Source organism: Tursiops truncatus, chromosome 13 (assembly GCF_011762595.2).
Source record: "Tursiops truncatus isolate mTurTru1 chromosome 13, mTurTru1.mat.Y, whole genome shotgun sequence".
Taxonomy (NCBI): Eukaryota; Metazoa; Chordata; class Mammalia; order Artiodactyla; family Delphinidae; genus Tursiops; species Tursiops truncatus.
In genome coordinates, this window is record NC_047046.1 from 3,378,986 (window position 1) to 3,406,412 (window position 27,427).

Genomic DNA, 27,427 nt, shown 5'->3' on the forward strand with positions numbered 1-27,427 from the left:
CATTTGGGCCCATCACCAACCGAAAGACAAAAACTGAAGAAAATGAGAAGGGTAGTTAGAAGCAGCAAACATAACGATAATATGTTTTATGAAGGAATTCCCTGGGGGTCCAGCGGTTAGGACCCCGTGCTCTCACTGCCGAGGGTCTGGGTTCGATCCCGGGTCGGGAACTAAGAGCCCACAAGTCACACAGCCAAAACAAATAAAAAATAAAAAATATATATAGATATATATATGTATTATGATAACAACCATTTAAATTCATTATCAACACACATACACATATATATAAAATTAGAAGTATTTCACATTCCCTATTTCAAGTTTCCTTGTAAAATCGGGATTTAAAAAAAATCTGCCTTTTGTCTCTACCAGCAAATACAGTGTCTGAATTATGAGATAAGGGCACCAAATGCAGGCTTCGGATGCTGTCCGCTGGGCACGTGCACTGCAGCTGTCGGCTGGGTGGTTTCTCTCTGCCCTGGGTTAGCCGAGTCCCTCAGCCGAGGTTTCATTACCTCCGCCTTAATCATTAACGAGCGTGTCTGCTGAGGAGTCTGGGAGAATCCAGGAGAATGTGAGGTCCATATCAAAAGGGTACAACCAGACAGCGGTAGCCAAGAGGCTCCCTGAACTGCCCCTGGGCTAATCCTTCCGATTAAGGCAGACCTTTTGCAAATTAGTGGAGAAATGTTCCAGGTTCCTTTGCTTTCCCTCAGCTTTGGAGATTTCATTTTGCGAAGTGTAAGCAGTAATCTGGTCGTAAGAATCCCGTGTCCCACGCGGAGTTCCTGACATATTGGATAAATAAGAGCCTGGGGAGAAAAGAGATCTTGCCTCCTTCTTTCAAGTGATTAAGGGAACGAGAGCTAGTTTGTCGCCTTTGCGGTTTTTCCGGCAAATTCAAGGAAGAAGGCTTCTCTGAGGGTCAGTGAGAGATAATTACAGTCACAAGGATGGAGAGCCTTCAGACAATCGAATGTCAAACGCTGCCCCCTGTTTGTCAAATGCTCGCTGAAACCCTTCCTGGGTCTCTGCCCAGCTGTGCCAGGGGGTGGGATGGACAAGGTAACGGCACAAACCCCCTGATTCAAATGCACGGCCTGCCACTCATAAGCTGTGTGTCCTTGGCAAACTACTTAACCTTTCTGGGCCTCAGCTTCCTCCTCTTTAAAAAGGCGATAATAATAGTACCATCCTGTCTTAGTTTCCTGTGGCAGCTCTTACAGAGCGTCATAAACTTGGCGGCTTTAAACGAGAGACATGTATTCTCTCACGGTTCTGGAGGCCGGGAGTCTGAAATCAAGGTGTCGCCAGGGCCGTGCTCCCTCCTAAGGCTCTAGAGAAGCATCCTTCCTGCCTCTTCCGGCTCCTGGTGATGGCCACGCCCCTGGCGTTCCTTGGCTCGGGGCCGCATCCCTCCATCTTTGCCTCCAATTCACATGGCCTTCTTCTGTGTCTCTGTGTCTCCTTTTCCATCTCTTATAAGGACTCTCTGGCTGGATTTAGGGCCACCCTGATCCACCACGATCTCAGCTTGATCCTTACCTTAACCGCATCTGCAAAGACCCCATTTTCGATTCAGGTCACCTTCATCGTTACCAGGGGGTAGGACTTGGACATATCCAGCCCAGCACCCATCACACAGGGATACTTGGGAGGACATGTCTGTAATTACTGGTTTATTATTATTATCGAAGGAGACTGTGGTGGGGATCAGTGAGGAAAGTGACAGAAGATGCGCCCACAAGGGGACGATGGTGCAGACAAAGGCCTGAGGCTGGAACTAGTCGTGTGAAGGGGGACCCAGCACGCCGGCTGCACTGGTGCTGAAACGTGGCTGAAGAAAGGGAGGAGCCTGGTGCCAGGATGGACTGGCGGTCCCGGGTGTCATGACTCAAACCCGGACTGTTTGTCTCTAAAGTCTGCGATCCCACCAGGGACTGGTTCGACCCCCTGCTTCCCCCAAGCCTTCTGTGTCTCTCTTCATCCCTCCAGCCTGATGACCTCAGAGGGGTGCAGTATTTGCGCTTGGAGCTGAGCTAGGCTGCAGCACTTAAAAAAAACCCCGGCTCCTTGGGATATAGTTCACATGCCCTACCATTCACCCATTTGAAGTGTATGATCCAACGATGTCTAGTAGATTCGTAGAATGGTACTGCCATTGCCACCATCAATTCTAGACCCTTTCATCACCCTGAAAAGCAACTGTATGTCTAAGCTGCCCACCGCTGATCCCTCCCAGTCCGGGCAGCCATAAAGTTACCTTCCCACTCTATGGACTTACCTACTCTGACATTTCATAGAAATGAAGTTTTATAACGTGTAGTCTTTCGTGGCTGGCTTTGTCACTTAGCATGATGCTTTCAAGGTTCATCTGTTCTGTAATATGCATCACACTTCATTCCTTTTTATTGCTGAAAGACTGTGGTATTCTTGAGTTGAGAGGTATAACTCCTAAGCAGGAATCATAAACTAAAATAGCCAAGTACTTCCTAAGTGCCAAGCACTGTGCAAATTACATGCATCATTTCAACTGAGATGCCTACAGAGTTTGGGCAGGCAAAACAAATGGGTGAAACAGATTCGGTAGAAACTATTACGAACCCTAGTTCGTGCTGGTCCAAAGGATTCCACTGGTTGCTGCCTGGTAAGAATTTGGGCCAGAAGACTCCCTGATCTTCTGATTCTTTCAAGAGAAGTCAAGACACTGGATTTGTTTGTGTGAAATCTCTCAACTGATATACATGGACAACAAACGAAACTCATCTTCAGGCTGAATTCAGACACAGGACTTCTTCCAGTTTAGGGTCTCTGCTTATGAAGCAAAAAGATGGTCCTAAAATAACTACAGTGGACCACACACACCACTGTTTGTAACCCCAAAATCAATTTGGGAAGAAGAGTAAGCAACTCACCCTGGTTTGCCCAGACTGTCCCAGTTTTAAAACTGAAAATCCCATATCCTGGGAACCTTCTCAGTTCTGGGCAAACTGGGACGGTTGGTCACCACACTGGGAGGCCAGTCTATTCCCGTGAGGTGCCCATGTCTGGGATATTGTGACTGCTCACCCTTGGGAACTACTCTTAGAGTGAAGTTATGGACACAAGAAAAGAAAGAAGTAAATCTCTTCCATTTATTGACACCTCATTTTGAATCAAAGACACCATTCTCTTTCTCCAACTTGCTCATTCATCAGATTTGACTTTTGGCTGTTCTCAAAGACAACATCACCGTTATTACCAAGACCATTCTCATCACCAATATCATCAGCATCACCATCATCATCATCACCATCACCATCATAATCATTATCATCATCATCACCACCATCAACATCATCATTATATCATTACCATCATCACCAGTATCACCATCACCATCATCATATCATCACCATCCTCATGTCCATCATCATTATCACCATTATCACCCTCATCATCATCATCACCATCACCATCATCATCACCATCATCATCACCACCATCATCACCATCACCTTCATCATCACCATCATCACCACCACCATCATCACCATCATCATCACCACCATCACCATAACAATCATCATCACCATCATCACCATCACCATCACCATCATCACCATCATCATCACCATCATCACCATCACCATCATCACCATCACCACCATCACCACCATCACCATCATCACCACCATCACCTTCATCATCACCATCATCACCACCACCATCACCTTCATCATCACCATCACCACCACCATCACCTTCATCATCACCATCATCACCATCACCATCACCACCATCACCACCATCATCACCACCATCATCACCATCACCATCATCACATCACCATCATCATCACCATCACCTTCATCATCACCATCATCACCACCATCACCATCATCATCACCACCATCATCACCATCATCACCATCACCATCACCACCACCATCACCTTCATCATCACCATCATAACCATCACCACCATCGCCACCATCATCATCACCACCACCATCACCATCATCACCATCACCACCATCATCACCATCACTATCATCATCACCATCACCTTCATCATCACCATCACCATCATCATCACCATCATCATCACCATCACCCTCAACCTCACCATCACCATGTCCATCATCACCATCATCACACTCACCATTGCTATCATCGTCATCACCATCACCACCACTATCATCAACAGCTTCATCATCATTCACCTCCTCCTCTGCACCCTTCTACCACAGATCTTTTCCAGTATGAAGTGTGAAAATCAAGAAGAGAGACACTGGAGTTAGCTATGGGTTCAAACCCATTTTGCACCATTCCCAAGCCATGTAACTGTAGGAATATTAGCTACACCACAGGCCTCAGTGCCCTCACCCATGAACTGAAGACAATACAGGCTCCAGACACTGCTGAAGCAGCTGCTCTAAGGATTGCATGAAACAACGAATACGAAGCACTTAGCACAGTGCCAGCGCTCAGTAACTGTTAACTGCTATCATCATGGAAATGAATCTCAATGTGATTCAGCAAACTTGGATTTCACAGATTCACCACATCAGGAAAGCTCTAATTTCTGGAAATTTTTGCTGATTTTTGCCTCTGACTCTTGGGTTAGGCTCCCCAGGATGACATAACCACATTTTCAGAGGGATACTGGTGATGTTTGCCTCCAGGGAGGCTTCTCCATGAATGACACTCATGAACATAAAACAAGACCAAATATGGGAAAGTCTTTTACAAACTACAGAGCAGATGTCAGGGAAGGGGGTTACGACCCACTGTCTAGCCTTTGGCCACTCACAGAACCAAGAAAGGCATCCAGTCCAGTTCTTTGCAGAACTGAGGATAAAACAACCCAAATCAGGCCTCCTGCGTGAAACTAGAAACTTCTGGAGATGTTGCAGATAAAGAAGGCGCTCTCATATTTCCCACGGTGTCAGCCCCCAAATTATGGGTGACATTTTTGTTTGCTGATTCCCAAAGTTCCAGAGTCCCTACCTCGACACGGAAGCCTGCCGAGAAATCAGGTCACGGAAAGGCCAACATTCACAGTGCATTTGGCAGTCCTGTTCCGGGAATTTCCACCTGCCCCAAATGTGGGAGCCAACTGGATGTTTGTATCCAGAGAGGCTTTATTTTGTTTGCTGGGTCTCCCAGAAGCAGGATTGTATGGTAGGAAGGTGGGTACGGGGGCGACACCTTAAAAATGAGTTAGCAAGTGTAATTTGGAAAAGGTTATGGTAAAAGAAAAATGCCTTAGACTATAGCTACAGCCTCTTAGCCAGTCTCTTAGATTCTGGATTGGTTAGAGGGGAAAAGAATCATCAACCACCCTGGGCAAGAGGAATAATGGAGCTGAGATAAGGAGGTTCAGGGAGGGGGGCTTCAGGAGGTGGCTGGACCCACCTTCTGGGGTCCTTAAACGTACAGTGTGCAACATGTAGTACTTTTGTCCTAAGCTTGGAGCCTTCCCATGTGGGCAAGGGGCAGCTCCCACTCAGGCCAGGATTTGGGGCAAGGAGGTGGCATGGCGGGAGTGTGCACCATGTAAATGACGTCCACTTGGTCAGCCATAGCTGCTCAGAAGTTCTCTTTAGATTCGGAAACAGAATCACAAATTACCAAGAGCTCTTAGAATTTTCTGCTGCAGCCCCGAGGGATTATAGCTTCACTGCAGGCTGCTTTTAGTTAATGGAGATCAGTTTCGGGGCTTCATATGTAACCTGGTAGCAGGTGGCCCCTCCTAGGGAAAACTGGAATGCTCCCAGACGTGTGTTTGGAAGGCAAAGGGAACACTTTCAATAAAATAAATGAATGTGCTGATTTTGACCTTTTTAAACTCCGTGACAACATCCGGATGGAGACAAAGAAAAAAATCTCATTTCATCCAGCCGTTCTTATATTAATTTATAAAGCAAAATACCAAGATTAATTCTCATTCAAATCTGCACCCACCTAAGGTTCTTGAAAATGAAATTCCATTAACAATTCCTTTCATTTTTACTTTCAAGAGCTTTTAGTATGCAGGGACTTGGGCTTCAGTGATTTCTGCACTTGAGCACAGCAGGGATTCTGTAAGCATTTGGAAAACTGTTTTTTTTCCTTCCATTACAGGACACAATGCAGTATCTTAGAAAATTTGTTATTTAGAACCTCTTAATATTATGCAAGCAGGTATCTGAGATAATACTCACATTCGTAAGTGAATTTTAGGTCTGATGACAGTGAGTGATGTAAAATTCTTGCTCTGAGTAACTAGATCATTTCTCCCTTTTTGTGGGTGATATGTACACCCGCCCGACCCAGCATTTATCAACAAGAGTGAGGACAGTTTCAGTGGCTGTGACTACCAGACGGTAGTCATTGGAAAAGGAATTATATACTGCTCACATACTAGTTTTCTTATAAATCCCCCCTTTTCAAGGTCCCTTCGGAAGGAGAGGAAGTAAGAGGGGCACCAAGAACCTTGAGCCACAGATGAAAGTCACTTTAGACTCTGGCACAGGCAAGGCAGAAATAAGTCCTTAGTTCGGTGCTAAAGCCTAAAATGAGGGTGAAAGGAAAACTGCCAAAAGAATGAACATCAGATAGCATCTCTTTCCCTGTAACTAAGGAAAGTGGGTTTTACTTGGTTTGCAGATAAGTTCAGGCAGCAGGGCTGCCAAGTACAGTTGCACAGGCTTCGCACTGCACAAGGGCTTGCTTCTGGAGGTGTTCTGCAAAACAGAGGGAAGTCAAGTGTCTTATGCAAGGGCGCCTCTTTCTAATTTGCATGAAGACTCTGCTTGGGCCAGTGGTTTGGACCTTCCCTTAGGACATCATGAATTACGAAGAGGAAGCACATACGTATTTTCACAGCCATCTCTCCTAAAACAGAGAACACTGGTTTCTAAATGCAGCCTCTTTACTTTTCGATTTCATTAATGAAGGGCATGTTGATTCATGTAGCATGTAAGCAGGACCCTTGATTATTTGGTTCAGTCCTTAAACTCAAAATCTAGAACTTTAGCCTGGTATATTGTGCACATCCAATAAATGTTTGTTCAATGAATGAACCAATAGGGCATTCTGTACGCGAAACCACTGCTACAGGTAAACTGACATCTGCCCTTTGCTGTTTTCCCATTGCCTTGAGAATATTAATTATTAATCCCAGATTTTTCTGGAGGGAAGGTCACGTGAAGAGGATTTTAGTTGGAAAGGTAAATAATGAATAAAAATCCGTGTTCATAGTTAACTCACACGTTTGTAAAGAACTGTTTGGTCAGGAAGACTAAATCTGGGATCTGACTCTCCCTAAACGTCTCTTTTTATTACTAGTACCCATTTCTCCCAGCCGTCCTCACAAAGTCAGAGGTCCTCAAACATTTTGGTCTTGGGATCCCTTTACAGTCTTAAAAATTATTGAGGGCCCTAAAGAGCTTTTGCCTACATAGGTTGTGCTGATTGACATGTATTGTATTAGAAATTAAAACTGGAAGTTTTGGAAACTCAAGTTTTGGAAACTCGTTGTGGTTCTTTTTGGACCTGGCCTTATTCTGGGGTACACACACCATGCTAGGCCAATCGTAATCAGTGTGGTTGCCTCAAAATGGGATGCCCAGATAAGCTAGACTCAGGGTGGGGTCTGAGACTTCTGTTGGAACTCTTGGGGAAAAGGCAGACTTTCTCCTGGGAATGCTAAATTACGTGGATGGAAGCCCGCAGCTACCTTTGGGAAACCCTGCCTGAAAAGGAAGTCTGCAGACGGAAAAGCAGAGCTTAGAAAAAAAGACAAATGGATGGAAATGTTGTTTGAGTGCCTGGATCCAACAGTGCCTGAAGCCCTTGGACAACGGTGATTAATCCTCCTTTTGGATTAAGCCAGTTGAGCTCGTTTCTTGACACCTGCTCCAAAACTGGGTTGATAAAACACAAGGAATTCAAAGATCTTCCATCATGCTTTTTCTTTTTACGGTTAACATACCAGATCGCATACAGTATGAAAAAAAATGCAGCCCAATCACTGGACAGTCCCATAGAAACTACAGTGAGGGCTGAACAGATGAGGAATGATGGACAGGCTTGGACTCACAGCAGGGCTGGGGCAGAATCTGGACCTACATTTCCCACTCAGTCACCTTCATTACCATCCCTCTGTATCACCGCTCCACCTAATAAAGGGGCTACTGGCCACATGTGGCTGTTTACATTACAATGAATTACATTTAGGTGAAGTTAAAAGTTAAATTCCTCTGTGGCTCTAGCCAATTTGAAGTGCTCAATGACTCCAGGTAGCTGGTGGTACCCGTATGGGACAGTGCAGCTATGCAACCTTGCTACAGAAAGTTCCACTGGACAACACTGCCTTCTAAGTTTCTAAACATGTCTCTTTCCTCCTTCTTAGAGTATAACTGAAATGAATAACGTTTAGGAATGTGTATATACATTATTAGAACTCACTAATTCAATGGGGATATTTGTTGAACATCTCTAGGTGCTGAGTATCATTCTGGAAGTTGAAGACACAGCCACGGACAAGTCCAAGAACATGCCCACACGAACATGCCTGGCCGGAGGGGAGATGGGTCACTGAGAGTCGAAAAACATCACACAGAACCTCATGTTGGGTAGAGGTGGATGCTGCAAAGGGAAAACCGAGCAGGGAGGGGGGAGCCTTTGATCCGGGAGAGGGGTCCCTGAACCAGCAGCATCACTGTCACCAGGAAATGGCCAGAGATTCAAATCCTTGGGTGCCACCCGCCATCTACAGAGCCAGGATCACTGGGGTGGGGCTGGCGGGGCTGGCAACGCAGCCCCCAGTCACTGGCGTTTTAACGAGCCCCCAGGTGACGTTGACCATTCAGAAGTTTGAGAACCGCCTAAATAGCGCAACCTGCCCTCCTCTCTCAGTCCACGACTTGCTTTTAAAGTCTTACGGTTTATGAACAAAAGCTGGACAAAAGACCCTGCGCAGCCCTTGAACTCTCTTCTCATCTGAAAAAAAAGGAGTGGATGATGCTGTAAAACAGGTCTAAATACAAAGTCTATTTGTAAAAGGGATTGAAATGGCTCCAGAGGATTCATTACGTCCGCACAGACACATCTTCTGTTTTTTCCTCCAAAATATTTCCTTTTTCCTCCTGTGGGACAATTACTGAAAATGAATTGTAAATTCATTCCTAGATGAATGCTCTAACCGGTTTCAAATGCCGACATAATTATGGGGCGGCAGAAGAAAGGCTGACAATTATTGAATGTTAGCCTTGGCACTGCTAACCACACAGAAAACAGTAAGAATCATACATCTTCCTTTCAGCTGGAGAAATTCTGGCAACAAGTATTTTGGAGCAATGTCCTTTTGGCAGGAGCAGTGCCAGGGGCTGGTGATCAAACGATGGAAGAGACAGGAGTCTCTCAGTTCGAGGACAGATACGGTGGGTCATTTATTCATTCATTCAATCCACAGTTCCTTATTAAGCACCTACTGTGTGCGAGGCGTTGTTCTAGATGCTATTGATAGAGCGGTCCCTTCCCTCCTGGAGTTGACATGCCAGTGGGGAAATTCAGACAATGAACGCATAAATAAACAGGCGACTTTCTGTCCTACTATGAAAGAAAATCAAGGCAGTCAGGGCAGATAGAGTGACTGGGCTGTGAGAAGATGAGGTCACTGAAAGCAGTCTGAGAAGATTTCAGCAGGGATCTGTATAACATGGGGAAAATGCAGTACGGAATCTGGAGGAGAGGTTCCAGACACAGGAAGCAGCAAGTGCAAAGGCCCTGGGGCTGGAATGCAGTGGAAGGGGAGGCGAGGAAGATCACGAGGTCAGAGAGCAGCTGTGGGCCAGACATTTAGGGCTGCCTAGGCCCTGGTGAGTCCCACTGTACTTCATTCTTTCTTTCTTCCTTCCTCCCTCCTTCCCTCCCTCCTTCCTTTCTTCCTCTTTCTCTCTCTCTCCGTCTTTCCTTCTTCTGCAAGGGGAGTTATCCGAGGAGTGCCATTCTGGAGGAGAGAGACCTGGTCAGGTTCTCAACATGAGGAATGAGCTGTCAGGGGTCAGGATGGCAGCAGGGAGACGATGGTGGCTCGGATAATCCTGTGGCTGTAAGGCAGGGAGATGCCACAACCTCTGAGACCTGTTTGTGACAAACACAACCCAGATGGGTAGGTGCCACATCAGAGTGTGTGGCGGGCGTTAGGGGAACCGGCAGGGGGGTAGAATTCTGCGCCCACAATGCGTTATTCCTGCTGTAGCATCTCACCGGCCACCTGGAGTCCTTAAGAGGCTAACTTATCCTGCCCAGTGGTTTCCAGGCCGTTCTTGACTTCCTTCCCATGGAACTGACCAGGATCCAGCATCCTCTGGAGGTGAAGATCCGTCTTCTCAGCTGGCAGTCGCTGGGGCTCCGCAGACGGCGGTGCTGCGGGAGTGCGTCTGCACCTCAGAACCCGCCGTCTTAGGTGAGAGGCAGCAGGAGGGAACAAGGGCCCCAGACGCAGAGGGGACTTTCAAAGCAGACATCGCAGGATAATGTATGGGATGCTGCACACGGGGATAGGGCCTGTTCTTTGCTGTTTCCCCAGCCTGGTGCACAGCCGCCCAGCAGACAATATTTGATGGAAGATGGAACAAATGGACGGTAAGGGACTCTAGGCCGAAATGAAATAGAGACGAAATCCCAGCTGTCACGGAGCCAACCTTCCAGATTGGGGGAGGGCTGGTGGAAGCAGGCAATAAATATGTAACCAAATAAAAACGTGGGACTTCCCTGGTGGCACAGTGGTTAAGAATCCACCTGCCAATGCAGGGGACATGGGTTCGAGCCCTGGTCCGAGAAGATCCCACATGCCATGGAGCAGCTAAGCCTGTGCGCCACAGCTACTGAGGCTGCGCTCTATAGCCTGCGAGCCACAACTACTGAGCCCGCATGCCACAACTACTGAAGCCCGTGCGCCTAGAGCCCGTGCTCCGCCACAAGAGAAGCCACCGCAATGAGAAGCCCGTGCACCGCAACAAAGACCCAACGTAGCCAAAGATCAATTAAAAAATTAATTAATTAAAAAAATAAATAAAAACGTAAAAAAGAGAATGTCGGGGAATGATAAAAGAGGAATTTCCTCAGCTATGAGGAGACTAAGATATAGTAGCACAACAGCGCGGGGTGTCAGGAGACAGCTGTGGATGCTATGGGGGGAGGGGGACCCTCATGGGCTGAGTCTGCAGGAACCAGGCGTGGCGGGGAGACCTGCAGGGGGAGGACTCAGCAAGGACAAGGATGCTGAGCGTGGAGGCGCTGGGCAGCACCTCAAACCGCACCTGGCACACAGTAGGTGCTTAATAAGGAGAGGTTCACTGTGGCATCGCCCTCTCCCCACAGGCTGGGGTGACGGAGGGCTTGGGGTGAGGGTTTAATTCTCTGCGGCCACAGCTCTTAGTCTTTTTTGTGTCATGGGCATGTCTCACTGGCTCGTGAAGCCTAAGAATCCTTCTCAGAATAAAGTCTTTATAATTAAAAAGATACACGCACCCCAGTGTTCACTGCAGCACTGTTCACAGTAGCCAAGACACGGAAGCAACGTAAGTGTCCATTGACACTTGAATGGATACAGGAGATGTGGTACGTATATGCAATGGAATACTACTCAGCCATAAAAAAGAACGAAATAATGCCGTTTGCAGCAACATGGATGGACCTAGAGATGATCATACTAAGTGAAGTAAGTCAGACAGAGAAAGACAACTATCATATGATATAACTTACATGTGGAATCTAAAGATGTGGTACAAATGAACTTATTTACAGAATAGAAACAGACTCACAGATGTAGAAAACAAACTTATGGTTACCAAAGGGGGAAGAAGGGGGAAGGAATAAATTGGGAGATTTGGACTGACACATACACACAGCTATATATAAAATAGATAACTAATAAGGACCTACTGTAGAGCACAGGGAACTCGACTCAATACTCCATAATGGCCTATATGGGAAAAGAATCTAAAAAAGAGTGGATATATGTATATATATATAACTGTTTCACTTTGCAGTACAGCAGAAACTAACACAACATTGTAAATCAACTATACTCCAATAAAAATTAATTTAAAAAAGAATAAAGTCTTTAAATGCATAAAATAAAATACGTAGGCTTGCAAAGGAAGCCAATTGTGCTGAAATACAGGTATCAAAATATAAAGAATATCTGAACTAGAGTCATGCATGTGCTTCTGTGTTAGTGCACCTCAAAATAAGATCTAGGATTGGGTGTAAAGTGACCATAATTTCCAATTAGTGAAAAGTAGAAATGGTATTTCAGGGTGCCTGGATCGCCAGTAATATGTATGGAAATCTGTGAAACGAGTGCAGTGGTGGCTGCTAATACTTTGGGGGATCTCTGTTCATAATGGGCGGAAATGCTGAGTTTTGGTTAGAGGTTGTTAGTGAACGTGGAGGTGGAATTTTTCCCGTTCAAGTTCACAGACCTGACTGAGGTCTCTGTGATTCCCAAAGGGACTAAAGACCCCTTCAGGCATGCTGTGGCATTTTTACGTCCTGGTCATCTGCCACTTCCCATCCTCTCGCCACTCTCTCCCAGGACTGTTTTTCTGACATTCCAGCGGGAAGGCTGGCTGGGGTCGTGAGGTGGGTGACCACATTCTCGCTGGGAACGTGGGGTTTTGGGGTCACTCGGGCTGCGGACAGATTCCCCTGGGGTGTCCCCTCCCCCATCCAAGGTGATTCTGACTACACATGGGTGAACATTTCTATACTAACATCATGTCTTTAGGGGATTTATAAACAACTGGTTCAATACCTACTGAAGTATATCTACTGAAGTAGCATTTCCTTTTAAATATAATTAGAAGTTTAACACGGAACTACTTAAGGTAAAAGAGCTAGCATTTCCTGAAGGCTTACCTGTGCCAGGCAAGGAATTCTGAGTACATTTAGTTCTCAAAACAGTCCTACGAGTCTGGTATTATTTCTATTCCCACTCTACAGATGAGGCACAGAGAGGTCAAGACACTTGTCCAAGGTCACACAGCCATTCAGAGGCAGAGCTAGGACTTACGCCAACATAGTTGGCTCCCAATTCCTATACTGTTCTCTATTAGAGAAAATATTAAATAAAGGATAAACTCAGTGGTGTCTGGACATCGTAAAAAGTGAGAAGTTGGTGTGCTAAGGGTTGGCAGTTAATTGTGCCACGGTGCATGCGGTTTTCTCTCCTGGGGTCCCCTCTTATAGTACGTGGGCTCCGACTGACATTCAGGGTGAGGAAGAAGACAGCGCTAGCCTGTGAGTCCCTCCCGCTAGTCTTCCTATGTTAGAATCACTTTTTTTCTCCATCTCCATCTCCCATCCCCAGTGAAGTAATATAATCTTTAAAATCAGAGCAGTTTTTACCTTCTACGCAATGTAAGTAAAACAATGGAAAGTATAAACTTGGGAAAGACCTGAGCCATTGCTCATCCCCCCACCCCTTCCTTTTACTGATGGGGAAACCCAAGATCACGTAATGATGGTGAAAACATGAATGACAATCATAATCACATTTCTGGAGCATTTTCTTTGTGGCAGGCAGTGAATAAGGTACCATTAATTGGATAACTAATCAGCAACCTCGAAACCATTGCCACCAAGTCAAAACAGCTTCTGATGAGTCACAGATCAGCTTTTTAGACACAAATCTGGGCTGGTTAGTTGGAGAGAGGGACATTTTTAAATTGAATTCCAAAGAAAATCTCCAGCTGTGGCAAGGAAAACACTTATTCTGCCCATATAGTTATTTTTCAACTGCGCAAACATTTTTCAATTGCCGAGAGCATCAAAGCCATCCTTGAAATACTCCTAGAGAATTACAAATGTAAAATCTTCAAGTTGGAGAAGGAGCGTGGAGAACAGGGTGCTTTGGGAAACTCAGAAAACATTATCTTTTCATTGTCCCTTTAAAAATAATATTATTCCACCCCTGTCAAAGGAGATGTCCCTCGATTCTCTGAAATGCCTGTATTTGCCTTTCTCTAACACAGGATATTGCCAACACGCTTCCCCACGGACTTCAAAGCCAAGTTAAGTCATCCATCACTTGTAGATTGACAGGGGGTCCAAGGGCATCTCTGCAATGCCACAGGCCTGCGAATGGACGTTCCGTTCCCCAGTCTGGTTCTCTGAATTTAGCAACAACAAAGGATGCAGAGAAGTAACCACGGGATACTGCTGGGTAGAACTATCCGGCCACGGGGTTCAGATAGCCCAGTGAGATCCCTTAACCTCTCCCCTCACAGACTGAGGACAGTTGTGATGTGTCCTCTGGGAAGGAGAGTCGGAAGCACGTACCCCTCGGTATCCCTCAGCATCCTGGCTGGAAACAGAAGGTCCACTCAAAGGAGTTGAACTGGAGAGTGTGTGATGACAGAGCTGTGGGCAGGATCAAAGGAAACAGCCAGGGACGGTTCAATACCCAGATGCCCATCTCAGCTGGGAGCCTGACGCAAGCAGCCCAGTTACTGGTACCCAGAGGGAGGAGGACCATGGAAAACAGCCTCTTTGACAGGACAGGAGCTGTACGCAGAGAGGACCACGCCCCTGGCGAACATGTGGCAAGATGGGGCCGGGGGTGGGACAGGGATACAGCAAGAGGCGGAGGCATAGGGGTGCAGCCGTGTTCCAGAACTGCTGTAACGAAGTACCACAAACTGGGGGGCTTCAAACGACAGCAATTCATTCTCCTGTGATTCTGCAGACCCTAAGTCCAAAATCAAGGTGTCCCTAGGGCGGGCTGCCTCTGAAGGCACTAGGGGAGAGCCGTCCTTGCCTCTGTTCTAGATTCTGCAGGTTACTGGCAAGTTTTGCTTTCCTTGGCTTGCACGTGCATCTCTCCAAGCTCTGCCGCCGTCCCCAAACGGCCTTCCCCCCTGTGGTCTCCTCCAGATATCCCAATTGAGCTCTCCTTGTAAGGACGCCAGTCACTGGATGTTGGACCTCATTTTAATTTTTTTTTTTGGCCTCACCGCGTGGCATGCGTCTTGCGGGATCGAACCCGGGCCCTCGGCAGTGAGATTGCGGAGTCCTAACCAATGGACTGCCAGGAAACTCCCCTACCGTTTTATTTTTAAATAAACTGCAGGGAGAAGCTCTGGGGCATGAACAGAACTGGGAACCGGTTACACGCCATCCCCTCGTCCCGCGTTATTCATCTTCGTGGAAGCACCTTATCATGACCTGGTCTTGGCGTAAGAAATAGCTTCCTATCTGCTGTCTGTCTGCCTCCCACATCCCCCTGCCCCTGAGGGGAAGCCCTGTTAGTTTACTGCTGACTCCTCCGATGGAACACAACGTGCACCCACAGTGCCTGCACCTCGTAAGAGCTCAGGGTGAGGTTGAGTGGCTTCTGCACGTCTTTATTCTTGAAAAGAGACCAGCATCCCCGCACCCCTGCCGCCAACCTGCAGAAACTGTCACGTGGAGGTCTCATGTGACACTCTCGTCGGGTCTCAACTAGCGATGTGAATACTTTTCTCTTATGTCAAAGAAGAACTGAAGCCCAAGCACTAAAGTTGCCGCTTCGTCTCCTAGTCTGTGCTGGCCCCAGGCTGCCCTGGACCAGCCTTCCGTCCTGGTCCCAGCGGCCAGACCCCTCCCTCTCTTCCACCCCAGCTGATGTGGGCACCTTGAGGGCAGGGGCTGAGGACTGGCGGGCTGGGAGATGCTCGAAGGCCAAGGAGCTGGACCCTGAAGCTTTCCTGCCCCCATGCAAGGAAGGGTCTGTCGCTGAGTTAAGTCTGACGGCGGGGTGGGTAAACGATGGCTTTGTGAGGCCGAGTTCTCCACCCAGGATGGTGCTGGGGGCGGGCAGTGTGATCCAGGGGGCTCCCGCCTGGAAGGGTCACTCTGCTGGAGAGTTGAGGGTACCGTCCTCTGCTCCTTCCACCTCATTTACTCACTGGGAGTTGGAAGGTACTGCTGGGTGAGACAGAAGGCCACCGAGAAGCACATGGGTGGCGTCATGGCTTTCTTCCTGGATTTAGGCAGGGGTTTGAGAAGGCCTGATTTTAAGGTGAGAACTTCCCCAACGAGGCTCATTTCCTATTCGGGAATCCTCTATGTTACCTTTGGGCAGTTTGCTTTTCTTTAGAACGAGCAACGATTGGGGCAATTAATTGTTTTCAAAGACTGACCCGTTGCCTCACTGGCTGCTGACAGGTAACATAAAGATGTGCCTCTTGTTCAGTTTTCTAAAACATTTCTCATCTTCTAGTCAAGCTGCCATTTCATTTGCTACTTCCTTTCAATAAAAGTTTCTGTTTTGGCCGCTTCTCAAGGTACTAAAGCTCATTCCAGAAAAACAAAACAAAACAAAACAAAACCTTTGAAAATACAGAAAATAAGAGAATAGAAATCCCTCCAAATTGCCTCTTTTGTTGTCCACTCGCTAGTCTAGTTCCTAACTGTCCACATCACTTTGCAGAGTTGATGTCAAACTGTACATTCGAGGGGAAGCAAAAGGATGACATCACATGAGCTCTTAAATCCGGCCGTCGGAAGTCCTCGTTCTGTTCCGTTCAGTCAGCCACTCTGTGACCTTCCGGATGAAGCCAGTTTGAATTCATTTACAGTTATTTGCACACAAAAGGATTCTGGGTGTGACATAAGTCGTCATTTCACTTTACCTTAAAGCTATTACAAAAACATAATAAGCACAATAATAATGATACGTTGCTTCAAAGAAGGCTTTCTTGTAGTCCCTTGAAAAGCATGGCCAGGGGCTTCCCTGGTGGCCCAAGGGTTAAGACTCAGGGTTTCCAAATAGCAGGGGGCATGGGTTTGATCCCTGATCGGGGAACTACGATCCCACAAGATCCCACATGCCACGGGGCACGGCCAAAACAAAGAGCGTGGCCAAAATCCTCTCTCATATACTTAAAATGACTTTACTTTTCACAGTATCTGCAGGGCTTATCTTTTTGAAATAGGTAGCGTGGGAACTAGGCACCTACACCCTAGAACTGGTGTCGAGGTCCTGTGACATAGGTCTGCAAACTTTCTCTCTAAAGGGCCAGACAGAAATTATTTCAGGGTTTGTGACCCAAGGGGCAAAACTGAGCATATCAAGAAGCGACTTATATCACCGTTCAAAACGTAGCTATTTGAAAATGCAAAAACCATTCCTAGCTCGCGTGGTGTACCAAGAGAGGCAGCAGATTGAATCTGGCCCATGGGCTGTAGACTGTTGAGGCCTCTTCTAGGACATGAAAAGTCAAGAGAAGTCATTTTCTAACCTCAGAGTGTTAACAAATCCTAACACCTCCTGCGGTGGACATTTGTTGCTGTGTCTGACTAGCAGTCATTGCCCCTCTTTCAGTGGAATCAGATTTTCCCATCGTGCACCACGCCTACCAGCCCTCCATCTGATCCCAGACATGCTCCAGGGGGAGGTGTTCCCCAGGCCTGGCCATTCAGAGCATCACGTCCTTTTGGCTTCCGTGACTGGCTTCCCAGGTTAGACGCGTGACCCAAGCCAAGACAATCAATCCCAATCAGAGCCAGTCCTAGGAGTTTTCCTGGGTGATCGGCAATGGTCTTTCACTCTTTTCCTGCTGGATGTGATGCTGTGACTATGTCAGCAAGGCACTGCCAGGGGCCACCTTGGGGACAGAGCCTCCTGGGCCGTGACTCTAGCCAAGAGGAGCACAGAGCTGAGAGGGGGAGAGAAGCCACCTTCCGCGATCACGTCATTTGCACACCTGCACCCTTGGTACTCAACCTGCGCTCCGCTGTCTCTGTCTAGAGGCATCGGCGTAACTCAGGAGCTTTAAAAAATACCCAACACAGACCTCCTAAACGAGAACCTGCATCTGAGAAGAATCGTCAGGTGACCTATATGAACATGAACATTTGAGAAACACTCTTCTAGACTTTTTAAGTTATATGTGAGCTGGTTACTTCTCATCGTGCTTAAGCCAGTTTGAGTCAGGTTTTCTGTCACACGGAACTCAAAGACTTCTAATTGATATATTTCTTAACCCGGTGTCAATGAAGCCTGCTTATTCCAAAGCTGAACTGAAATTAGTTTTAGAATATCCACGTCAGGCTCCGTGTCTCTGAAGGCGAATCCTGGCAAAGACCACCGGAGCTATACTTCAGAACGCTCTTCCAGTGCCTCTGAAACGCCACCCTCTGTGTATCTCCATGAGGGGGACTTAACACTTGTGCACAGGCAGGGTCCTGGAGAATATAGTCCCAGGGCTTGGCAGACGTGGTGAGTGACCACAGGACAGAGTTACCGTCTAGCCCCTTATCATCCTCTTCTCTTCTCAGTTCCAGCTGCACGGGGTCTAGCTAGAAGTTGGTAACCCGGGTTTGTGTATACTCTATTCGTGTCGTGTTCTACTTGTGTCAATCACATGTTGGCTTACTGTGTCGTGAGGCAGAGACTGGGGTAGTCACCCAGCTCTTCCTCTGCACCCATGTTTCCCAGCCCTCTTGAAATCTGACGGGACCACAGGACTCCTTCTGCCCAAGGATGTGTGTGAAAGTGTCCTACGTAATTTACACGCCATTGCTTAGAAGAGCTTGAGGGCCACTCTGACTGCTCCTCTGTCTTTGCCACCAAGAAGGCCACGTGTTTCTGATGTTCCAGCTCCAAGATGATGACGTATCCATCAGTCTAGATCCCTGAGGGACTGCCTGGAACAGAGCCCCCTACCATCTAAACCACGTGGCAGAAGCAAGAACAACCTAGATGGCATTAGGCACCTAAGATTTGGGGGTTGCCTGTAGCAGCAACATACCATACCCATCTTAATAGACATAGTGACCTCAAGCTTCCTTATAAGAAAGGAACAGAAGTAAAAAGAACTGGAGTAGACTTCAAGAAGAGAAAGTAAGTAAATACTATAAATTTGGCAAATGTCATGAAGCTGCTATGAAAATAGCTGAAGTTGAGACAGGCTGGATTAACGACGACAGCAACTTCCAAAGACCAGGAAGAGGGGAAATTGTGAATGCAAACGTCCCATGAAACAACCGCGGCAAACATCCTGGGAAAGAGACGAGGGACACCAGGGTACAGTCAGACAGCTGAACACACGATCACACGCGCATCCATGATCACACCGGTCTTACCATGGCCAAGGGCACGATGCCAACCAGGTCTTTCTGGCTGATGAAGATCTCAGACACGGCGATGTCCGTGGTCCCCCTCCGCGGGTATTCCACCTGCCAGGTGATGGGCTGACTCCCCGACAGGCTGCTGAAGCTGGCGATTTCAAAGTTCATCTGCACAACCTCATTGAATAAACTGCTGCTTCTGGAAGAGAGCAGAGGAAAATAGCTTTAAGCTGACTTGGTTCGGTGGAAGGACATTCAATCCCTTTGCTCCATTCTCCTCACGATTATAACTAGAATGTAAGGACAAAGGAAATGCCTTTCAGGCACAGCACCTGGGACTTGGCACCAGCTACAATGTAGGGACCTGGGCGGGTGGGATGGAAGAGCGCCCACACGTTGAGAATGCGGCCGAAGAATCTTCAACATTGAGCATCAGCGTATGTGCTGATGGGTCTCTTGGACCGATTCTGACTAGCTCTTCAGACAGTGAGTTAATCCCGTTTGCCTCACCCTGGCACCATGGACCTGGATGACCTTGGAACTCAGTGGACCCCCTTGAAGTTCAGCGTCGTTTGTGTGGTAGGTATTGTAAGCAGCTAAATCAACGTCTTTCAACCCCTTCCTAGCTTATCCTCCTACAGAAGCTGAGAAGCATGAAGTGACCTTTCTAGACTCCCTTGAAGCTACCTGCAGGCCTAAAGCCAAGTTTCCACTTGTCAGAGCCACTCTACTGGTACTTAGATGTAGAAGTGGGTTATGAAGCGGCAGTGGGGAAGGAAATTAGGATTTTTCTGACAAGCATCATGGTCCGGGTTCTTCCGGGGCAGCTGTGGTGGTTCTGTCATCCAGGCCCCTGTATTATCATGCCAAGTGATGTTTCCAGTGCAAAGGTCCACTGCAGAGTTGGTCATTTTTCTTGTCTGTATTTCTTCCCTGTCTGCCCTGTCCCTGGCTGTGTAATAAACACATTCAATTCAACAGCTCTCCTAGAGATTCCTGGAATTGTCCAGTATCCCTTAAGGAAAACTCTTCTCTTTAGAAGGGCTAGTTAGCTAAAGGGACTCTGATGTCTGCAACTAAGAAATCTGACCACTACCCTGTATTTGAAGTGGGCCCAGATATATGTATTTTTTAAAAGCAAGCTTGCCCCAGCAATTCTGATGCTTGGGGAATGACCGACAGTCCAAACATCTCATTTTTCGGATGACAAAACGGAAGCCCAGGAAGGGAAAATTGCTTCTTCTCCACCACACAGCTCGTTAGTGGCAGAAGCAAGCTGAACGCAGCCTCTCCCAATTCCCAGCCCTGTGCTCTCGACGGCATTCTCCTCTAATTTAGTTGGGGGTCGAGTATGAAATTACAAGACACCAAGCAAGTCTCCTTAGAACAGAGATGGGCAAACTGTGGTCTGTCAGCCAAATGCAGCCTGCTACCTGTTTTACGTAAACAGTCTCACTGGACCACAGCCCTGCCCGCTTGTTTATGTGTTTTCTCTGGCTGTTTTCGTGTTACATACAAGAATATGGTCGAATAATTATGTCAGGTAATGTAACACCTGCAAAGCCTAAAGTATTCACTAACTGGACCTTTACTGAAGAAGTTGGCCAGCCCTTGTTTTTAGGAGGTCAGAGAAGGGAAAATGGGAGAAGCTTTCTGGAACTACTGAATCGAAAGAATCAATGTTGGTGGAGGCAACAAGGAAGGGCATCCCAGGCATACAGCTGGGTTTGTAAGGTGGGCCAGGGAGGATCTGGAGGCCAGGCTGAGGGGCCCCCAATACCCTTTGCCTGTAGGCTAAATATTAAGTAAGTGGTGGGCCAAAAGTTAGCACTCTCTCGGCTGGCAGCTTCTGGGAAGGTCACCTGATGTCAGGTGAACTGAGGGGGATTTTCCACAGCACATCAAGAAAGAAACACCAGAGATGTTAACACTGCGTCCCAAGCATGTGCTGGTACCACTGTGAAGCGTCACGGAGAAACTCTTCCCTTTGCTGTGGGGATTATCAGTTAAAGATGCACCCACTCAATCTTCAGGTCTTGCCCAGTAACCAGAACGCTAATTTCTCACTCTGTTACCCTCAGGCCCGTTCAGAGGGCTGGGGCGGGACGTAACAGCAAGGTCGCTGCACCAGCCAAAGCACCGGCACTCATGAACCTTCCTTCCGGTACTCCGGGCTGGAAGTGGAGCCCGGAGGAGAGCGATTTATGAGCTGCTGCGTATCCCTCTGGGAGGGAAAACGATTTCAGCGTCTGGAACCTCAAGCCATGGGCTGTGCAAGATCAAGAGTGAATTATTTGTCTTGGAAAATGAGGGAGACGTGTCTGGAATCTGGAGTGTTTCCAAACTAAGCCTTCTTGGCCCAGCAGCTAAGGCCTGGAGGGATCGGGGTCTGCTTAACTCAACTTCCGGACATCCCTCCTGCATGCTCTGGCCAGCCTCTCCCTGCACTCGGCTCATGACTTCCCTCATTTCAGGGGGTTTAATCTTGCCCTCTCAGGACTCACACCCTCCCTTGGTACCTCCTTATCTGCAGCAGAGCTGGCTACTTGGCTGTGCTCGCTGGAGACGTAGCTGTTGCTTATCTGACCCTCTTCAACTAAGAATTCCCTTTCCTTAGTACTGCACGTGGCAAAAATCCAGTTATCCCAAGACCCTGTCGTGGCCCCTAAAGGATGCCTACACGGAGAATAATGCTAGAGGTTTTACAATGTGCCTTCGACCTACCCCCTTCTTTAAGGCGGAAGACTCCTGCCCTAAAGACAGTGCAGTGTGGTGATTTCCTAACTGTGGCCCATGGGACCCCTAGTGTACCCGGGGGGTGTGACAGTGCTGGCTTTGGGGCTGGAACTGGTCCTTGATACAGCCCTTTCCTCCATCTCACTCCTGCTGCACAGATCCAGTGTTACATGTTGGGAATATTGGGCATCCAAGAAGTATTTCATTAAAGAATGAAAAAGAAAGGAAGTGGTAAAGGGCAGGAGGGAGGTTAGTGGGTAGAAGCAAGAAGAGGACCCGTGACTCTTTCAAGGGAACACAGCCAGTGTCATGACTCATCTGCTGTCACCTTCCAAGCAGACCTCCTGAGCTCACGTCCCAGCATCAGCCGTTACCAGCTGGGTTACTTTGGGCAGCTCTGCCCTTTTTTCCCTAGTTGCCAAGTGGGAACTCAACTCCTTCCCATTTCATGGAGTTGATACGAGGATTAAATAAATGATCACATAGGTCTCAGGCGCTTAGAACAGAACTTGGCACGACCAAAGGTTAATAAATGTGAGCTCTTCCTGTTTTTAGCAGGACTTGACACTATGTTCATCCTCTGTGACTTTAGACTTGGTCAAAAGCCACCTTTTAAACGTGCCCCTTTAGGGCTGGTCCAGGAGCTCCCGGAGAACAAGCCAGAGTATAGATGCCAATTCCCTGCTGTTTATCAGGAACTGGGATCTGTTCAGATTTGTACACAGTGCATTTACTTGATAGCTGCTCCTGTCAGACACAATACCATGGTATGATACATTATGCTAGCAGATGGGGACCAAGAAAAGAAGAAACCTGTCTGCAATTCTGTCTGTGGCCAGTGCTTTCCTACTCCCTCTGAGCCAACTGAAATCTCTGTTAAGCCTTTGCCTTGAAGGGACCAAGAACCCTCCGTGCCAGCCTATATGGGGCTTGTGATATCTTTGGAGTAATAAATAGAGGAACTGAAACCCTTGAGTGACTCCAGAGAGAGCCCAAGAACCACTACTTGCTAAATCAATAGTGTAGATTTATGGCAGTAACTCTCAAAAGAAATGTTCAAAATTGGCTTAAAAAAAGCTCTTACCCAAAAGCAAATAAATTCCGCCAATAGTCACAATAAAGTTTGGACTCTGGAAACCCAATTTATCAAACCTCTTAGGTGTTGCACTCCATCTTGTAAGAAAATGAGGTCTCGGTGTATCTTAAGAAGCCAAAAGGGCTTTGCCTCCCCACCGTGGAGTGTAAGGGATTTCAGCTCCCAAGTCAGACACTGATGACAGCTTACCGCCTGCAGAAAGCAATGAGACTAACAGAATGAAGAGATCAGCCTTATAACAGGGAAGCAGAAGAATTTGGCCCAGGCTTCGTCTGATTCATTTTACTTCATGTGTATTTCATGAAGGCAAAGGACACACACATCTCCTCTGGGAAAGGCTTTATTAGATAGTCCCATTGACCCCACCATCCACAGGAATGCCCTGATGATCTCTGGGTGCTCTCCACGGTGCTGCAGCAGCATATCGGTTTGAGCTGCAAGTTCCAAGCAACAGAAAACACCTTGAGCTGACCGACAAAGAAACGGGAACGTAACACGTGCCTCAAAATTACTAGGAAGTGTGGAGAAAAAGACACGGAGAATAGGCGGGAGCAAAGGAAAGTGGGACAAAACCAGTTCTAGACGGGACACCACTGCTGATGCCAAAACGAATTTTCTACTGTCCTTGACGCTTTGCACCACTGATCCCACGTTCAGAGTGCTGAGTGGGGATATCAGATTGGCTGAGCTGAGCTAACATCCCCTAATCCAATATGTCAGGACAGTGAGAAAGGATCTGGTCTCTTATTGAGAGAGTCATCTCTTCCATTTCTGCTGTCTGCAATCAACACGCAGGGCAGAATTCAGGACGCAGGATAACGGTGAAGGACAGAGGATGGAGAAAAGCCTTCGCAGGTTGCCCTGTTTCCAGACACACTTGGGCTAGATTGAGCTCAGACTTAATTTTTTTTCCCTTCTCGCTATCCCAGTCCCCAAAGCCTAAAAATTTATAGGAGCAGGTAAATGTGGAAGGATGAGGAAAGAGAGAACTTTACGCAAATAATATTGATGCCAAGGACATTGGTTCAAAGGTGAACTGCAACCCTTAAGGAAGTACCCTGAGCCTTCCCTTTCTACAAAGCGGGGACTCTCAACCTTGGCTGGATGTTACCACCTGGGGAGACTAAAAAAAAAAAAAAACTATGGATACCTGCGTCTACCCTGGACCATTGGAATCAGAATCTCAAGAGGTGTCACTCAGATATTAGTATTTTTAAAGCTCAGGTGATTTTAATGTGTGGCCAAGGTCGAACATTACTGCCACACCAAAAAGCCTCTCTCTCTGTGATCACCAAGCATTTTGCTTTTGAACGATTCTTCTTTTTATCTTTCTAGTGTCCATGCAGCAATTGTATTGGGTAGGCATTCCAACCGTGGGCTCTGAAATAAGACACAGTCGGGTGTGAATTCTGACTCTGCTCTCTAGTGGGGCTGTGATCTGGAGCAAGCTGCTTACGTAACCCGTTCGTCCTCAAGTTTGATGACTTATCTGGAATTATTTGGTGGAAGGGCTTTAACAAATTCTGAGGTCTGGGTCCCACACGAGGGATCTTCATTCACTGGCCTGGAGAGGGACCTGGGAACTGGGATTCTTAAGGGCTCCCCAGGTGATTCTAATATGCAGCAAAGTTGAAGGACCACTAACTTTGCCTGTAGAAGAATCGGTTCCTGGATCTGTGATCAGCCACCCTTATGAGGCTGTTGGAAGGATAAAAGGTGTAATATGTGGAAAGCCGAACGCAAAACAGCTATTCATCAAGTGGTAGCTCTGGCTGCAGCATTTCTCCTGTTCAATAACCTGGCAGGACTTGGACATCTTTGTGCTCCTAAGGCCGTGTGCCCTGGGATTGGCGGAACACAGCAGGTGGGCAAAAACAAGACCTTACCCAAGGCCCCTGGATCCTGATCTAAGCATCCCTCCCAGGCAGAGTGTGCCTCCAGCTCTGAGCCTGGCTTTGACTAGACCAGGTCCTGTCACTTATTTTCCTTTCTTCAGCGTGGTGGATGGGTGTGAGCACATGTTTTCTGAGTCAAAGCTCCGGATACGAACCTCACATTTACCCTCGAGACATTACTCATGTTACTCAGGCTTTCAATACCTCAGTTTACTCATCTCTGAAACGGGGACATATGTTCCGCTCTTTCAGGGTCTTGTGCATATTTAGGGAGATAAATGTACACGCTTAACTCACTCTAGGAGCCTGGCACATAGCTGCGCAAATTGGTGACAGCTAACACGGAGGGAAAGCATTGAGCTCATCCCTCAGATCCAACTGGATCATGAAGATGCCCAGAGGCAAGATCATGTGGAGAGAGTGAGGCCCAGCCATCCTGGCTCCAAACTATTGCACCAGATAAATATAGCTCCGTAAGAGTGCCTAGAAAAAACCTACAGAGGGATTGCCCAGAAAATTCCCATTTATTGAGAAATAATAGTTATTTGAAGATAGCAAGCTTGGGACAGTTTGTTACACAGCAATGGATAAAGAGATGATGTCTCTGACTGATACAGGTCTTTCACTTGATTCCTAAGGGATCTTAGAGTCTCCCATGCACTTTGCCAGCAGGATACGGCAGAGGTCTAATAGGATTCTCTCAAGATGCCAGGGGCAGGGAGGGCTTGAGAGGGAGCTCACTCCACTGCCCAGTCTCTCCTAAGGCCTGAGTGGTACAGGAGAGCAATGGAACTTTCGCCCAGTTCCAGGGAAGGCTACTGAAGTTAGTCTCCTGCAGCCTTTCTCTTGCAGGGAAAGGCGTCGTGGATGGTGCACTCAGAGACCAGGTAGAAACACGGAAACCTCATGAACGTTAGCGCCGAACCACGACCACACCTTAGCACTGGATGACATGCCTGTGGATGAGCCATGAGCCAGATTATCTGAAGACCCAAGGTCCCCCCAACCCCCATCCAAAGTTATCATCCTTCCCACCTGGGTCAATTTTGAAGAAAATGGGGCAGAGCTCGAAAGACTGAATCAACCGAGTTTAAACCTGAAATGCCTTAGCGAACTTGAAATCAACCCGATTAACTTTTCTACTACCAAGTAGAATGGGGGCTTAAGGCAGACCTTGAAAGCACTGACAGATAAAGGAATAGAGCTGTATACATATGGCCTGCACACTGGATTTGTAGGTCGGAAACACACCCACGACCTTTGTTAGTGGAAGTTGAACACGGCAGAGCAAGTGTTTTTTGAGGGTCCGTTCTGAGCCTGGCCCCGGAATTAGCAATGCTTTCATCTCCCAGTTCCTGATAATACAATGTCCCTGTCTCCACTATTGTACCAGTTTCCTTCTCTACCATTTTCTCCCTCGTTTATTCTACTCAAAACCACCAAGCTTCCCTCTACCTCACTGCCTTTGCACTCGCTTCACCCCCAGATATCACTGCGGTTCACCCATGACTACATTCACCCTGTTATCCGTGGCTCAGCCAGCCACTTTATCCACATCATCACACAACACATTATACGTTTATAGGCATTGGGTCGCTCGCCATCTGCCCCCTCCCCTTTTTCTCCCCTGAGAGCTCCATGAGAGCAAGGACACTGTATTGTTCACTGTGATATTCTCGTGATACGTCACAGCGCTGACCCTCGGGAGATGCTTAGTAAATATTTGTCGAATGAATAATGAACGAGTGATGCTCCAGGAGCCGGGTCCCCTGATGTTCACATTCTTCTTTCCTTCCACTAGGCAGGTTAATATTCATTTCGGCTCAAGAAGGGAGAAGGAGTTCCCCGCTCAGTTGGACAGGAGGACAGATGCAGCCTTTGAAGCTATCAGCCTTTCCAGAAGGGTTGAACTCCTTCCAAGGGAGAAGCGAAAAGCAGAGCCCACTGGAGATCTTCCAGGAAAGACATGCCCCAAGGTCCACTACGAAAACTTCGCCTTTTCCAAATATCACAGAAGACAGAAACTGGATCTGCTCCAAAGCTTGCTGTTGAATTTTAAGCCTGCTGAGTACCACTAAATACATAATGAAGAGGCTGAATTTACTATGCAAAAGTATAATTTACAGTTAATGTCTGTAATTGATGAGTTGAGGGTCTCTGTGGCAGCGCGAACCACTAAGACTAGAAGGACTAGAGGGGATAAAGGAAAGTTTTACTCTAAAATAGAAAAGAGACGCGTGCTCTGCTCAGCACCCGCCATTCATCCATCCATCAAACACTTACCCTGTTTTGTGCCAGGCGTGCGCTTTGGTGCTTGAGATACAGAAGTGAATGCACTGTGGCCAACAGTGGGTCACAGACCTCCACCAGAATTCCCACCACCTGTTATTAGTTTCCCATTTATTTGGCTAAAAACACTCACAGGGAGGAGAGTGACCAGAGTGAATGCAGATGCAGCATGTCCTGGGGCTGCTTTGCTCTGGTCCCCTGGTCCCCTCTGCAGCATCCGGCTGCCGTGGCATCTTCCAAGCCGGGGGTGGGGTTCTGCTTGAGTTGACAAAGTAGTCTAATTCTTGCTCTACCACTTCTCTCTGGATTTGGGGGT

General features: G+C 47.4%; 1 protein-coding gene across 1 annotated transcript in view; it reads right to left on the bottom strand.

Moving 5' to 3' along the window:
- TMEM132C (transmembrane protein 132C) overlaps positions 1–27,427 on the bottom strand; it is a 374,461-nt gene that overhangs the window by 53,680 nt on the left and 293,354 nt on the right. Inside the window, exon 4 of the mRNA XM_033837903.2 lies at positions 19,111–19,294. Coding sequence (XP_033693794.2) covers positions 19,111–19,294 — 184 coding nt within the window. The remainder of the gene's footprint in view (positions 1–19,110; positions 19,295–27,427) is intronic.